The 12,001-nt window shown below is 50.6% G+C and overlaps 5 protein-coding genes across 5 annotated transcripts; 3 read left to right on the top strand and 2 right to left on the bottom strand.

Moving 5' to 3' along the window:
• Positions 1–205: 205 nt before the first annotated feature.
• Positions 206–3,174, top strand: ARB_03746 (transcription regulator BDF1, putative; the record flags this gene model as incomplete). The annotated part of the gene is made up of 4 exons (XM_003009998.1): positions 206–306; positions 383–2,678; positions 2,749–3,043; positions 3,116–3,174. The coding sequence occupies 4 exons, from the start codon at positions 206–208 to the stop codon at positions 3,172–3,174; spliced, it is 2,751 nt and encodes a 916-aa protein (XP_003010044.1).
• A 2,044-nt stretch (positions 3,175–5,218) lies between these two features.
• ARB_03745 (mitochondrial chaperone Frataxin, putative) lies at positions 5,219–5,922 on the bottom strand (the record flags this gene model as incomplete). Its single annotated transcript, XM_003009997.1, has 2 exons — positions 5,219–5,482; positions 5,551–5,922. 2 exons carry the CDS (start codon positions 5,920–5,922, stop codon positions 5,219–5,221), a joined length of 636 nt encoding a protein of 211 aa, XP_003010043.1.
• A 473-nt stretch (positions 5,923–6,395) lies between these two features.
• ARB_03744 (uncharacterized protein) lies at positions 6,396–7,469 on the top strand (the record flags this gene model as incomplete). The annotated part of the gene is made up of 1 exon (XM_003009996.1): positions 6,396–7,469. One exon carries the CDS (start codon positions 6,396–6,398, stop codon positions 7,467–7,469), a length of 1,074 nt encoding a protein of 357 aa, XP_003010042.1.
• Positions 7,470–7,832: 363 nt separating this feature from the next.
• On the bottom strand, positions 7,833–10,799 carry ARB_03743 (uncharacterized protein; the record flags this gene model as incomplete). The annotated part of the gene is made up of 1 exon (XM_003009995.1): positions 7,833–10,799. One exon carries the CDS (start codon positions 10,797–10,799, stop codon positions 7,833–7,835), a length of 2,967 nt encoding a protein of 988 aa, XP_003010041.1.
• A 794-nt stretch (positions 10,800–11,593) lies between these two features.
• ARB_03742 (uncharacterized protein) lies at positions 11,594–11,878 on the top strand (the record flags this gene model as incomplete). Its single annotated transcript, XM_003009994.1, has 1 exon — positions 11,594–11,878. One exon carries the CDS (start codon positions 11,594–11,596, stop codon positions 11,876–11,878), a length of 285 nt encoding a protein of 94 aa, XP_003010040.1.
• Between the last annotated feature and the right edge of the window lie 123 nt (positions 11,879–12,001).

Below are 12,001 nucleotides of genomic sequence, written 5' to 3'. Positions count from 1 at the left end.
GCTTCTACTTTACTAAAAAAAAAAAAAAAAAAAAGACTTGAACTCATGACTTACTTCATGCCTGCTTTACCAATAGTCATTTCTCATCCACTACGCGCCACTGGCTATCTTCGAGAGGATCCCTCATCTCAATATCAATTCTTTGCTCCCAGCGGCACGTTAGACGCGTCATATCACGACCCGAGGCCCTTTGATATCTATAAGTATGGGAACGCCGCCGAATGAAGGCACCGAAGCTATTTCCAACCCTCTCCAGCTAGATTCACAGTCCCAGCCTGAAGCTCAGGCTGATTCAAACACCACAATGTATGTTGCTGTTGAATCGGGCTCATACTTTTTTTTTGATCCATCATTTGGCTAACGACTGCTACAGTGAATCTAGTTCAAAGGGTTTGCCTGATAGGGCCAAGTCAGACTTTGAGCAAGCGGAAACTCCCACCGCAAACGGGAGTTCCCAGCCACAGCTGAACGGCCATTCATCCATATCAAACGGTGTGGAGTCAAAGCAAGACTCCTCAGCAGCACACGTGCCCTCAGAGGCTGATCTACTATCCCCTGTCGATCAGCCGTCCAACCATAAAACCGCTGGCGTGGAATCGGAGACTGCGGCCTTACATCTAGGCGACGGTACCAGAAGCCAGGATGTGAATGGACAGCCGGAGAACCGTCCAGCGGTAGAGCCCACTGACCCTGATGCCAACATGGATGCGTCAAAGGAAGATGTTAAGAAGGAAGATACAGCGAACGCGGATACAGCGATGGGTCAAGATGATGAGAACGACCCTCTATTCTCATCAACTGAAGCTCCTGAGCCAGCTCCATCTTCAGAGCAAGCCCCAGTGTCCGAACCAGCTCCAGCCACGGAGCCAACCTCAGCTCCTCCAGAAGGGCAGGAGAAGGGACAACAGGACATGGATCATGACATGGGTGTCGCCCCTGCTCCCGTAGTATCACAGGCTGAACCTTTGAAGACAGAGGACCATACAGCGCCTACAGCAGGACCTGAAAGCCGAGAAAAGGATAAGGAAGACCACGTTATGGAAGATGTGCCTGAAGTAGCTCCGTCATCTACTGGAGAGGTAGCCACTACAAAGGTCTCTCGGGAACGCGAAGATGATGACGACGAACGGGCAGCAAAACGTACAAAGACCGAAGACATTAGCTCTGATCACCCAGTGGCTGGAACTTCTGCCCTTCCTCCTTCATCTTCTGGAGAGCCTGCTCCTCCTGCGACTCCAGTGACTCCCGCCCCTGGTACTACAAATGGCGTTCCAGACCTACATCGGGACCTGACCAAGGTTCAGGTAAAATTTCTCATCCGCACAATCCAGTCCTTAAGGCGCATTAGTGATGGTCAGATGTTCAAGGCTCCTGTCGATATAGTCAAGCTAAACATACCCACGTACTATGACTTTGTCAAGCATCCCATGGACCTGCAGACTATGGAAGGCAAGCTAAAATCAGAACAATACCGAACGCTCCAGGACGTCATAAACGATTTCGAGCTCATGGTTAACAATTCAAAAACATTCAATGGGCCTGCGCATGTTGTCTCACTGGCAGGTGATCGTCTGTACGAGCACTTTCAAAAACACCTCAAGAAGCTGCCTAACCACGATGCACCTGAAATCACTCCCGCCGAAAAGAAGAGCAAGAAGGCTGCAAGTGTGCCAACTAAAACACAACCACCTCGAAGAGAGACACGGCCACCTGTTCCAGCTCCCGCTCCCGCTCCTCCAGCTGCTGTTGTCCCCGCTGCTGCCCCCGCGGCTCCACGCGCCAGCAATGCTGGATCCCCGACTTTTGCACTTGGTCCAGAAGGTCTCCCCCTTATCCGTCGTGACTCGACTACGACTGATGGCAGACCGAAGCGATCCATCCACCCACCTAAGAATCGAGACCTTCCTTTCTCCATGAAGCCCAAGAAAAAGAAGTTCCAGCAAGAACTTAAATTCTGTCAGGAGGTTCTTAATGAACTACACAAGCACAAATACTACGCTCACGCCTCGTTTTTCTATTTCCCTGTCGACCCAGTTGCCCTTAACATCCCTAGCTATCACAATGTAATTAAGAAACCGATGGACTTGCAGACAATGCAAAAGAAGCTTTCGGAGGGCCAATACGAAAACGCAAAGGAGTTCGAGGCAGATATGCGTCTGATTTTCAAGAACTGCTATAAATTCAACATCGTTGGTGACCCCGTGTACTCTGCTGGAAAGACTACCGAGGCGACCTTCGATGCAAAATGGTCTACAAAGGATGCTTGGCTGCGCAATCATGAACCTGCCTCGGGCCATCAGTCAGCCGGAACCTCCGAAGAATCTTCTGAGGAGGAAGAAAATGAGACCGACGATGAGCAGGAAAAACTGACCATGCTGCAGAAACAAATTGCAGAAATGTCAAAGCAGGTTGAGGCAATCACCAAGAAGAAAAAGACCCCCCCTGCCTCGAAGAAGCTGGGCAAGTCTAAGAGTAAAAAAGATGTGAAGAAAGGTGCCGCCAGAACGGCCGACAAGAAGGATAAGAAGAGCGGCGGCTCAAAGGTTAAGGGAGAGAAGGGTGGCCGCTGGGTCACCTACGAGGAGAAATCCTTGATCTCAAATGGAATCAGCAGCTTGTCAGAGAATAGAATGCAGGAGGCATTGGCTATTATTCAGAAACACGTACCCTCTCTTCGGGTAAGCTTCTCCCGTTTTATATCCCGTTTTCTTGATACAAGTTTTTCCCATATTAACGGTATTCTTGCAGGGAGTTGGCGAGGATGACATCGAACTTGACATCGACGAACTTCCAAACCATGTTCTTGTGATCCTCCTCAAATTCGTCAAGAAGCATGCTGCGCCTTCTATCCTGGAGGGCTACGAGGAGCCAAGTGAACCGGAGCCTCTCCCTTCCTTGCCCCAGCCGAAACCCAAGAAGAGCAAGCCAATGAACAAGACAGAGCAAGAAAAGCAAATTCGTTCTTTGCAAAGTAACCTGTCGAAGTTCAAAGGCGGCGCTGGCGCTGCAGTGGCGGCTACGGGAGGACCTTCTTACGAACAGGGTAAGTTTGTTTACCAAATATAGAACTCAGCAGCCAAGTCTCGATATTGAAGCTAACTACGTTACCCTTTAGCTCCCAAATCTGAAAGCAGCGGTGACGACGAAGACTCGGAAGAGAGCGAAGAAGAGTAGACAGGTCATTACTATGCTTTGTCGGCTGGCTATTTTCTCTACAAAGCCAGCCGTGCCATGCTCTCACTCCATCGACTCTTTCTTTCCATTTTGTGTGGGCAAGAATACGATGTTGAGACCATGTCACTACTCATATCTCTCCTCATCTCTTCTCTCCCAGAGGTTTCCTATTCCTCTCAGGAATACATACATGCATCGTGTATCTATCAGCAGGGATAAGAAGGTCCACCTTCACGCCAATCAATCGCGGGTTGCCACACCAAGCCAGCAATTCAATGTCCAACGACGTTCCCTCCCCTTCTTCCATGATATACCATCTTCCTGCCTATCCCGAACAATCTCACCAAACCATCGCAACTAATGTTCACGTAATCAATTTAGACTTCATTTCCATTCCTGTCACTTTGAACTCACTTTCTCCCTTTCTACCGTCTTCTGCTTTTTCAACTCAGCGCAAAGAAGGGACTCGGACATGGAATTTCACTGCATCTGGTCGCCGAAAGTACTCCTATCTTCTCTCTCGTCTGTACGTGTTTACGGAATTTTTTGTTATTTCTTACTTCCTTTCCTCCTTTGCTGCGTTTCCCTTTTGCCCGGAGTTTCGACGTTAGGTTTGTCTAGTTTGCTCTTGGTACCTAATATTTCCCTTTATCAGTTTTGTTCCTTGTCTTTTCTGTTTATTTCTTCTTGTTGGTCCTCTTTTTCACGTTAAATTCTGGGGTGTTGGCTGTTGTTGATATCCAGGGGAGCAAATCGGCTAGGTGAAGCCAAAAACCATGCACTAAAAGATGTACCAAGACATTTGTGATGTACGATTATGATAAAATTGACTACGGCTATCAATCAAATCTCGAGTCACGCCCTTGACGTTTTTCTAATTGGTTACATGTGTAATTCAAACACAGGTACCTCAAAACGGCCCCATCTTATTGGTTGATCTAATGTATTTCAGTACTAGTCTGTATTACATTACGAAAATGATTATTAAGCTGTAAATTACCTTAATAGGAATTTAATTGATTAGCCATCAATCATATTTCACATGACCTCAATATACTCTGTGACAAATCATGTGATCCCCTCGATTCCATAGACAATGACATAATAAAGTTAATCTTATCAAAAACGCCACCAAGAAATTTTGACTGAACAAAAAAGCCTTCGTCATGCTTAAAGAATTACACTTCGATCTTCGCAGACTTCTATAATATATTGTCAGGGGTTATAAACGGGGCTATATCATGGCGGACTCAGTTTCTATCTATGATGAGATTGAAATCGAAGACATGACCTTCGATCCTGTGTTGCAAATATACCACTACCCATGCCCATGCGGGGATAGGTTTGAAATCGGCCTCGCAGACCTGCGCGATGGAGAGGACGTCGGTGTCTGTCCTAGCTGTAGTCTGATGATTAGGGTCATCTTTGATGAGGTGAGATATATCTGCTTTTGCCGCAAACTGGGGCCCAAGACTAACTTGTGTCTGTGCAGGCTGATCTACCTAAGGACGACAGTGGGAATAATGGCGGAGTGGCTACCGCCATCACAGCGTAATGGTGTAAGGGAAAGATTAAATGTCGAAGACGGATACGACCGAACAACCCGTTACTACTTTGATCGAGACTCCTAATTTACGATGGGAAGACAAGACCTCGTTGTTGAGAGATATACCACCAATATCGATCCCACTTGTGAAAGACACCGAGCCATGCCACGAGTATGAAGGAAGAGAGCCAGCTCCGATACTAGGCCTACCCGGGCAGGAGTATACAGTATACAGTTATGTGGGAAAGCTGCTGTACGGTTTTCGGAATATATAGACCTCATGCCTCGAGGCAAGCCAGAATATAGGCAGGGAAGAAGTCCGAAGAAGCGAAGGAGGGACATGAGCCTTTGCCGTACAAAGTGTTGTAACATTCACAATGTGCCATAAGCAATAATAGCATATACATGTACAAATGTGATCTGATCTTCACAATTAAGACAACGTCTAGCCGGAAGCTGACAATCACAAATCCTGAAGCCTTGTATCAGGCGACTCTTTCATTCGTGGATCTTTGCTCTCAACTCCAGGTTCAACTCTGCGTTCAAAATATCTGTCAGGTTTGTCCCATCACGAAGGTATATCCACTGTCCACCGACGTAATCCCGAGTGCCTTCTTTCTCAGTCATCTCGTCGCCTTGAACGACCCAGTCGAACCGCTTGGGGCCAGATATGGGCGAGCTGAGCCATATCTGCTTGTTCGGGGGCTGCTTATTGAGGACGTAGGTACCGATTCCAGGGACGACGACATTGAGAACTCCGGCCTATGTCGAACGTTGTGTAAGTAAGGAGCCGTTAAATATTTCATGCCAGATAAATGAACTTCACATACGCTGTACTCGGCTTCTACCTCTGACCCTTGCTCTTCCTGGGTCCTCTCTATCTCTGCCATCAGAGCATTGATATATTCCTCAGAGCGGTCACGATACTCCGGCTCTGATATGTATGATGCTTCAGTGACTTGCTTGACACCGATGTAGTTGGGCTCAGGATTTGGCGGAGCAGGATCTGAGGAGCCCGGTGTGATTCCCTTGAACGAAGCAGGCGAGGAGCAGAATGATCTCTGTCGAATTGACCGGGAGACTGTAAGACGGATTGCCCTTGATTGTGTACGAGTTGCTGCGGTTGTGATGCGAGAGCGATGCGCACGAGACGAGGAGAGAAGCGAGCGAAGAGCTCCTCGGCTGCCGACTTTGTATAGCATTGTGACAGTGACAGACTCGTACCTCTACAAGCGATAGTATCGATTGGTTCTCCGTGTGCTGCAAAGTAATCGACGGGCTGTTGTTGGTGAGAAGTTGACTTTGGCTGGTCGTCGTTGTTTTTGCCTGTGGAGAAAAGACGGAGCTAGAAAGGTTGCGCAAGATGACGTCGATGCTCCCGGATCAACAACCAACAACAACCAACAACACCAACTTCAGCGTCTCACGCTCCAACAACCAGCAAGGGACCGTTGACAGGCAGCTTTAGTTCCTAGTCAGCGCAGATCCACTTGAGCCTGGGCTAGCTGAGCCGAGCATGCTTGACTATGTGGATAATACGTCTTAATTGTCAGGCCATTCTTGCATCTGGAACCAAGCATCTAGTTCAATGATAAAACACCACATCCGGCAGCTAATCTCTCATACCACGCGCGCTCAGGGGACTCGGGCATATCAGATCTCTTACTCTGGCGGGATGGGTAACTCTAGAAGACCCGGACGGGGCGGCGGAGGCCAGGGGAATAATAATCGGGCCAGCAGCAAGCCGCCATTGACGCACTTTCTCTGTATACCCCTGATAAACGAACAGTCGATATACCAGCTTCAAAGCTCCCTGGCTGAATTCAAATCGTTAATTCCACTTGTCCCTCCTTCTGGCCCAGCGGCAGGCCATGCTCCTGACACACCACTCGTGCCGTATGGAGCTCTGCGGCCGCTCGGAACGCTGCATTTCACGCTGGGGGTTATGAGTCTAACCAGTCAAGAACGGCTGGATGAAACGCTGTCTTTTTTCCGTTCGCTCGATCTGGACTCTATAATGCAAGAGGTGGAGGAAGAAGCAAATTCCAAAGCCGAGAGTGATGCAAAGGGACCCCTATCAATTGACTTGGTATCGCTGCATGCCATTCCAAGGACCCGGGCAGCTACTGTTCTACATGCTTCGCCATTGGATACCTCAGGCCGGCTGTATCCGTTTTGCGTGAAGTTGCGGGATAGGTTTATTGAAGCGGGATTCATGCATCGTGACATGGTCAGAGCCAAACCTCGTAATAAGGTGGTTCCAGGTGAAAGCTCCAAGAACAACGAGGGCTCGGATGAAAACAGAGACCAAGGGGAGGAGGAAGAGGAAGATGCCAGTGTATCGACTACACCAGCTGTGAACCCAATTGTCCCAGAATTCAAACCGCGCCCATTGCTTCTTCATGCAACCATCGCTAATACCATTTACCTTGGAAAACGAAAGCCGGCCTCCCAACAGGGCGGCAAAGGTCCAAGGGGTAAAGACAAGTCATTAGTGAAATTTGATGCAACTGAGTTACTAGAGAAGTTTGCAGGAAGTCGGCATAGACAGCACACTGCCGGTTCCAAGGACGTCAAGGGCATGGAGGCTGAAGTTGAGCGTGAGCCGTTCATATGGGCTAAGGGGATTCCAATTGATAGAATATGTATTTGCGAGATGGGCGCGAAGCCAGTATCCCATGATGAGGCCAAGGGTGGCCCAGTACTCGGACAGGAATATAGAATAGTCGATCAGCGTCGGCTTGGTTGAAGATCACTTTGGCCTATATAATGGATAATAGAGGATATGTTCACAAATTTTACTGGCTCTTTGATAGAAATAAACGGATATTATTTTTTATTGAGACCCATCTCCATCCCGCATATCCACATAGTGTATGTTCTAATTCACACTGTTGGCCCTTTTGAACACGGTAACTCCACGAATGCAGTCCCATCAAGCAAACGCCGGGTACTTCGACCATCACTGAAAGCAGCGATGGCGAAGACCTGATATAAGTAGTTAAATAGACAGATTAAAGTAAAGCATAACATATAGCCAAAAATAAATTTGTGCCAGATATATTCAAATATCATCTCCAAGTCACGTCACCCGAAAGGCATGTATGTGGCTCTATCTGACTCTTCCCATGAGTGTATCGGGACCCATTTCAACCGAGAGCTCAGCAGCCTTCGCCTTGATGGCGCTGACCATGGATCTCTCAAAGTCGTCTCTGCATCGTAACACAGCTTCAACCCAGGAGAGCTGCAGATCCCAGTACTCGGTTTTGAACCCTTCGTAAACCACAACAACGCCAGCCTTGTCTGCCTCAAGCAACCGAACAAGCCAATCGACAAGTCTCCATCGGTCCTTGATGCCTCCGCCAAAGGAGTCCGGGAATTTCTGGAAAAAGCCAAAGACAGTCAGGATGTCGTCTTTGAACTTTTCAGTGTACGGGTCTTGACGGCGGAATTTGGCGCCCTTGTTGCGCACGCAAGAGAGGTAGTGGACCAGTAGCTCGTCGGAGATTTCTTCTACGAGGATATCACGTAGAGACGGGTGGAGGACGGCATGGTAATCGCTTATGTAGTCTTCAAAAGTAGAGATCATGCGCTTCATAGCGAACTCGCCGTACCATTTCTGGGTGAAGAATTCAGGTAGTGTGGTGCGGAAGTCGACGGAGAAAATCAGGTCGATGAAGACGGATATGCAGTGCGTGCCTAGATCGACGTATCCGTCTCGTATTGTAGCGACTTCGTTGGCTGCTTGGGCAGTTAGGTATTTGTCTGTCACGAGCGGTTCGAAGTCACGGTTGAAACGGGTCAAGTGGCCTAGCTGGCCCGAGGCGTCGTTGTCGTCAATACAAGCGATCTGGTCGTTGGCAACGGCGATGAGCCAGTCCTGGAACTGTTGGAGACTCTCGGGCTGGTCGATGGTGGGTGTTTTGTACTTTGCGCATTCTTCGTCGAGCATGGTCTGCCACATTGACTGGCGGGTCTTGAGGGAGCGGAACATGGCATCTACCACGCCCTCAGCGACGTCTGTACGCTGGGAGGCACCGGCAGCCTGAAGCTGTTCGTGAAGCATGCGCCACATGTCTCCGAGAGTCTTGGTGCGGAAGAACCCGTCCGGGTTGGTGTCGAGAGAGTCCATGTCACGGTCGAGGAAAGCCCGTTTGTCGGTGTTGAACATGCGGTCCATCCATTCATCCAGGGCCTTGACGATGAGGTTACGCCAGTCTTGTACGAGTTCGCCTTCGCGGTCATCGAGAACGTTGGGGACGAGGTCCGATGCCTCCCATCCGAGTTTCTTCATCTTCTTATAGTACTTTTCCGACCAGTTGATGATGGCCAGCATGTTGGCAGCGGGCATCTGGGGGTCATCTACGAACTCGATGAGCCAGTCGTGCATCATGCGGTGGTATATGTCGGTGTATGTCTTGAAGATCTTCCACTTCTTCGGCACCAGGTTCTGCATCCCCTGCTGGACGGTAAACAGGTCGTTGAAGAACCACTTGAAGCTCTTCTCCAGTCTGTCCGGGTCATCTAGGAACTGCTGTTTCGAGTCCTCAAAGTTGGGCTGGGCGTACAGCTCGATGCTCTTGAGGAAGTTCTCCTTGTAGCCCCTGATAGTCTTGGGCCCGATGTTCATCGACTTGAACCTGCTGGCGAGATACTCGTGGTCCTTCTGCGCATCCTGCAGGGCCCTGACTTTGGCGTCATTCTTCTCTTCATTCGCAATAACGACCGCGAGCCTGACGACCATGCTGCGGTTATCAGCCTGGATGAGCGGGATGATATTCATGCAAGCGGTGCCCAGGTGGTCGTCGAACCACTCAATGGCCGGGTCGAGCCCCTCAAACAGCTCGGTCAGGGTGGCCTCACTGCTCTTATCCTTGGCCCTGCGTATCTGGTCCATGGCCTCGTCTCGGAAGTCCCGCAGACGCGAGAGGGCCATGTGTATGTTCAGGAGGTTGGGCTGGTTCTCCATGTCCATGTCGTCTTCGCGCAGCATGCGCTCTACCTCGGCCACGTCAGCATGAAACGTCTCGAGCCCCTTCTTCATGAAGAGCACCGCTTCGAAATTGCGCTGTATCTTGGCCAGCTTGTCTATCTGAGCGAAGTCGCCGAGAGCAGACTGCGACTCGGCCCAGAGCCTGTCGATGCCCTGCGGCCCCATCTTTGCGTCCATGATCTGCCTTCTGCCCTCGGCCAGGTCAGCCAGGCTGCGCTGCACGAGCTCGAGCTGGTCCCGCAGCCCTTCCCGCAGCTGTGAATCGACGTTTTCTTTCTTTCTGGTATATTCTGCCTTGAGCACCGATATCTTCTCCAGGTCTTCGGGATGCCGTAGCAGGTCCTCTAGCCGGGGCACCACCAGGCTCCCGTCCGAGCCGTTTTCGTCCGCCATGTCTGAGTGTGACGCAGTAGAGGATGATGTCCGCGTGGACGTAGGAGGGGTATGTAGGATCAATTGGGGTCGTTCTTGTGCGGCTGGTTTGCATGGGGGTTCACTGTCATGGTATGCCGGTGCCTGGACCGGGGCAGCGAAGCAGAGCGAGTCGCTGCTGGAGCTTGTCAGGGGCGGCGTGAGTAGCGGCGGCTCCGGCGAGGGCACAGTCACTGTTCGTAGCGTCGACGGTCGTCTAGGAGCAGCAGCTATCCATCTAGAGTACCGTCGTTGTTGTAGTTGTTGCTGCTGTAGTGGTGCTTGTAGTGGTGGCTGTGGTTGTGGTTGGCGGGCGATGTTGATATCTGCGCCAGCGTCGACCAGACGAGAATCGCTCTCAACAGTATCAGCACTGCCAGACGCAGGTAACTCGATTTCAACCTCGACCTCGACCTCGACCTCTGTCTCCTGTATCTGTGTCTGTGTCTGTATCCCACCTTTGGCTTCCTGCAGCGGCTGTTCCGCGATCCCCTGAAGCTCTTCGTGCCGTCTGCGTATGCGACTCGACCTGGTGCGGCGTATCTGCGGCCTCTCAGCAGCAGCTCCCGCGCCCGCGCCAGCGTCCTTCTTCTGTTCAAAAGCAGCTCGTCTTTGCGCCACAGACGGAGTCGACCCTGGCAAGAGGCTGAGCCGGACTTTGCGACGCTCGTTCATCGTTGGCCCTCCGTCTCGAAGGAAAAAGCAATAAAGGGCGTTGCGGCGGACAATCGATGATCCGTCGTAATTTTCTCAGACGACGGGACGGACTGGACGGAATGGATGGATCTCAAGGACTGACTGGGCTTCACTCGAATTGCTGAGATCAATTGCACTTTTGACAGACGATAGGCAGACAGGCAGTTAGACAGTTGGGATCGTCGGACAGCCGGACAGCCGGACAGTCGAGAGCGTGGTGGTTTAACTAGTTATCGTGCTTGCTTGGGCCGGTCGATCGAGTCGAGGGCGAGAGCAACGAACAACCACGAAAGAGAGAGAAGACGACGACGAGCAGGACGCAGATTGGACTGACGGACTGTTTCATACGCCTGGCCCAGGACGGGACGCGAGATCGATCGATCGACGAGCAAAAGTCGGGATTCAATAAGACGCTGAGGCTGGAGTTGGAGCTGGAGCTGGAATATCAACCCGCGCTCTTTTGATACAGCAATCAAAATCAACGACGAACAGCTGGCAGCCGACAGCTTGACGAGGATCAATCGGTCACCATCAGGATCGAAAAGAGAGGAGAAAAGAAAACGCCCCCCAGGACGGACGGAGAAAGGGCTCCCAGCACGTTTTGATATCAGCACTTAAACCGAGACAAAGACGAGACGAGGGCGAAACTATCCTTGCAAGCAACACACACAGCACACAACACAGCACATCACATCACACCATTCTACCATTTCTACCAGTTTCTGCTCTAGCAGTCCTCCTACGTCGAATATACAAGAGTTTTACTCGACGACATGTCCTACTTCCGCATCACCCTTCTGCGGTCCGCTATAGGCCTACCGCGCAAAACAACAGGCGTGCTGCATGCCCTGGGCCTCAAGAAGCGCATGGCTACCGTCTTCTACCCCGTCAGCAGAGACGTGGCGGGCCAGATCATGAAAGTCAAGGAACTCGTTGCCGTGACGGAGGTAGATAAGCCGCTGAGTCGGGAGCAGCTTCGGTTACAACGCAAGCCAGATCCAGGATACTATGTTGAGAGAAGGGCGGAGGAAGTATGGCGCGAGAAGAGGGAGGCATGAACTACATTACATTACACTACACTGGACTGAACTGGACTGGACTGGACTGGACTGGACTGAAGCTGAGGAAAAAGTCATGTATTATAGATAGATGTATTGATACTTCTTTATGAAGAGTGCGTT

This window comes from Trichophyton benhamiae, assembly GCF_000151125.1.
Source record: "Trichophyton benhamiae CBS 112371 chromosome Unknown contig01190.0, whole genome shotgun sequence".
Lineage (NCBI taxonomy): Eukaryota > Fungi > Ascomycota > Eurotiomycetes > Onygenales > Arthrodermataceae > Trichophyton > Trichophyton benhamiae.
This window is presented reverse-complemented; position numbering and strand designations above follow the sequence as displayed.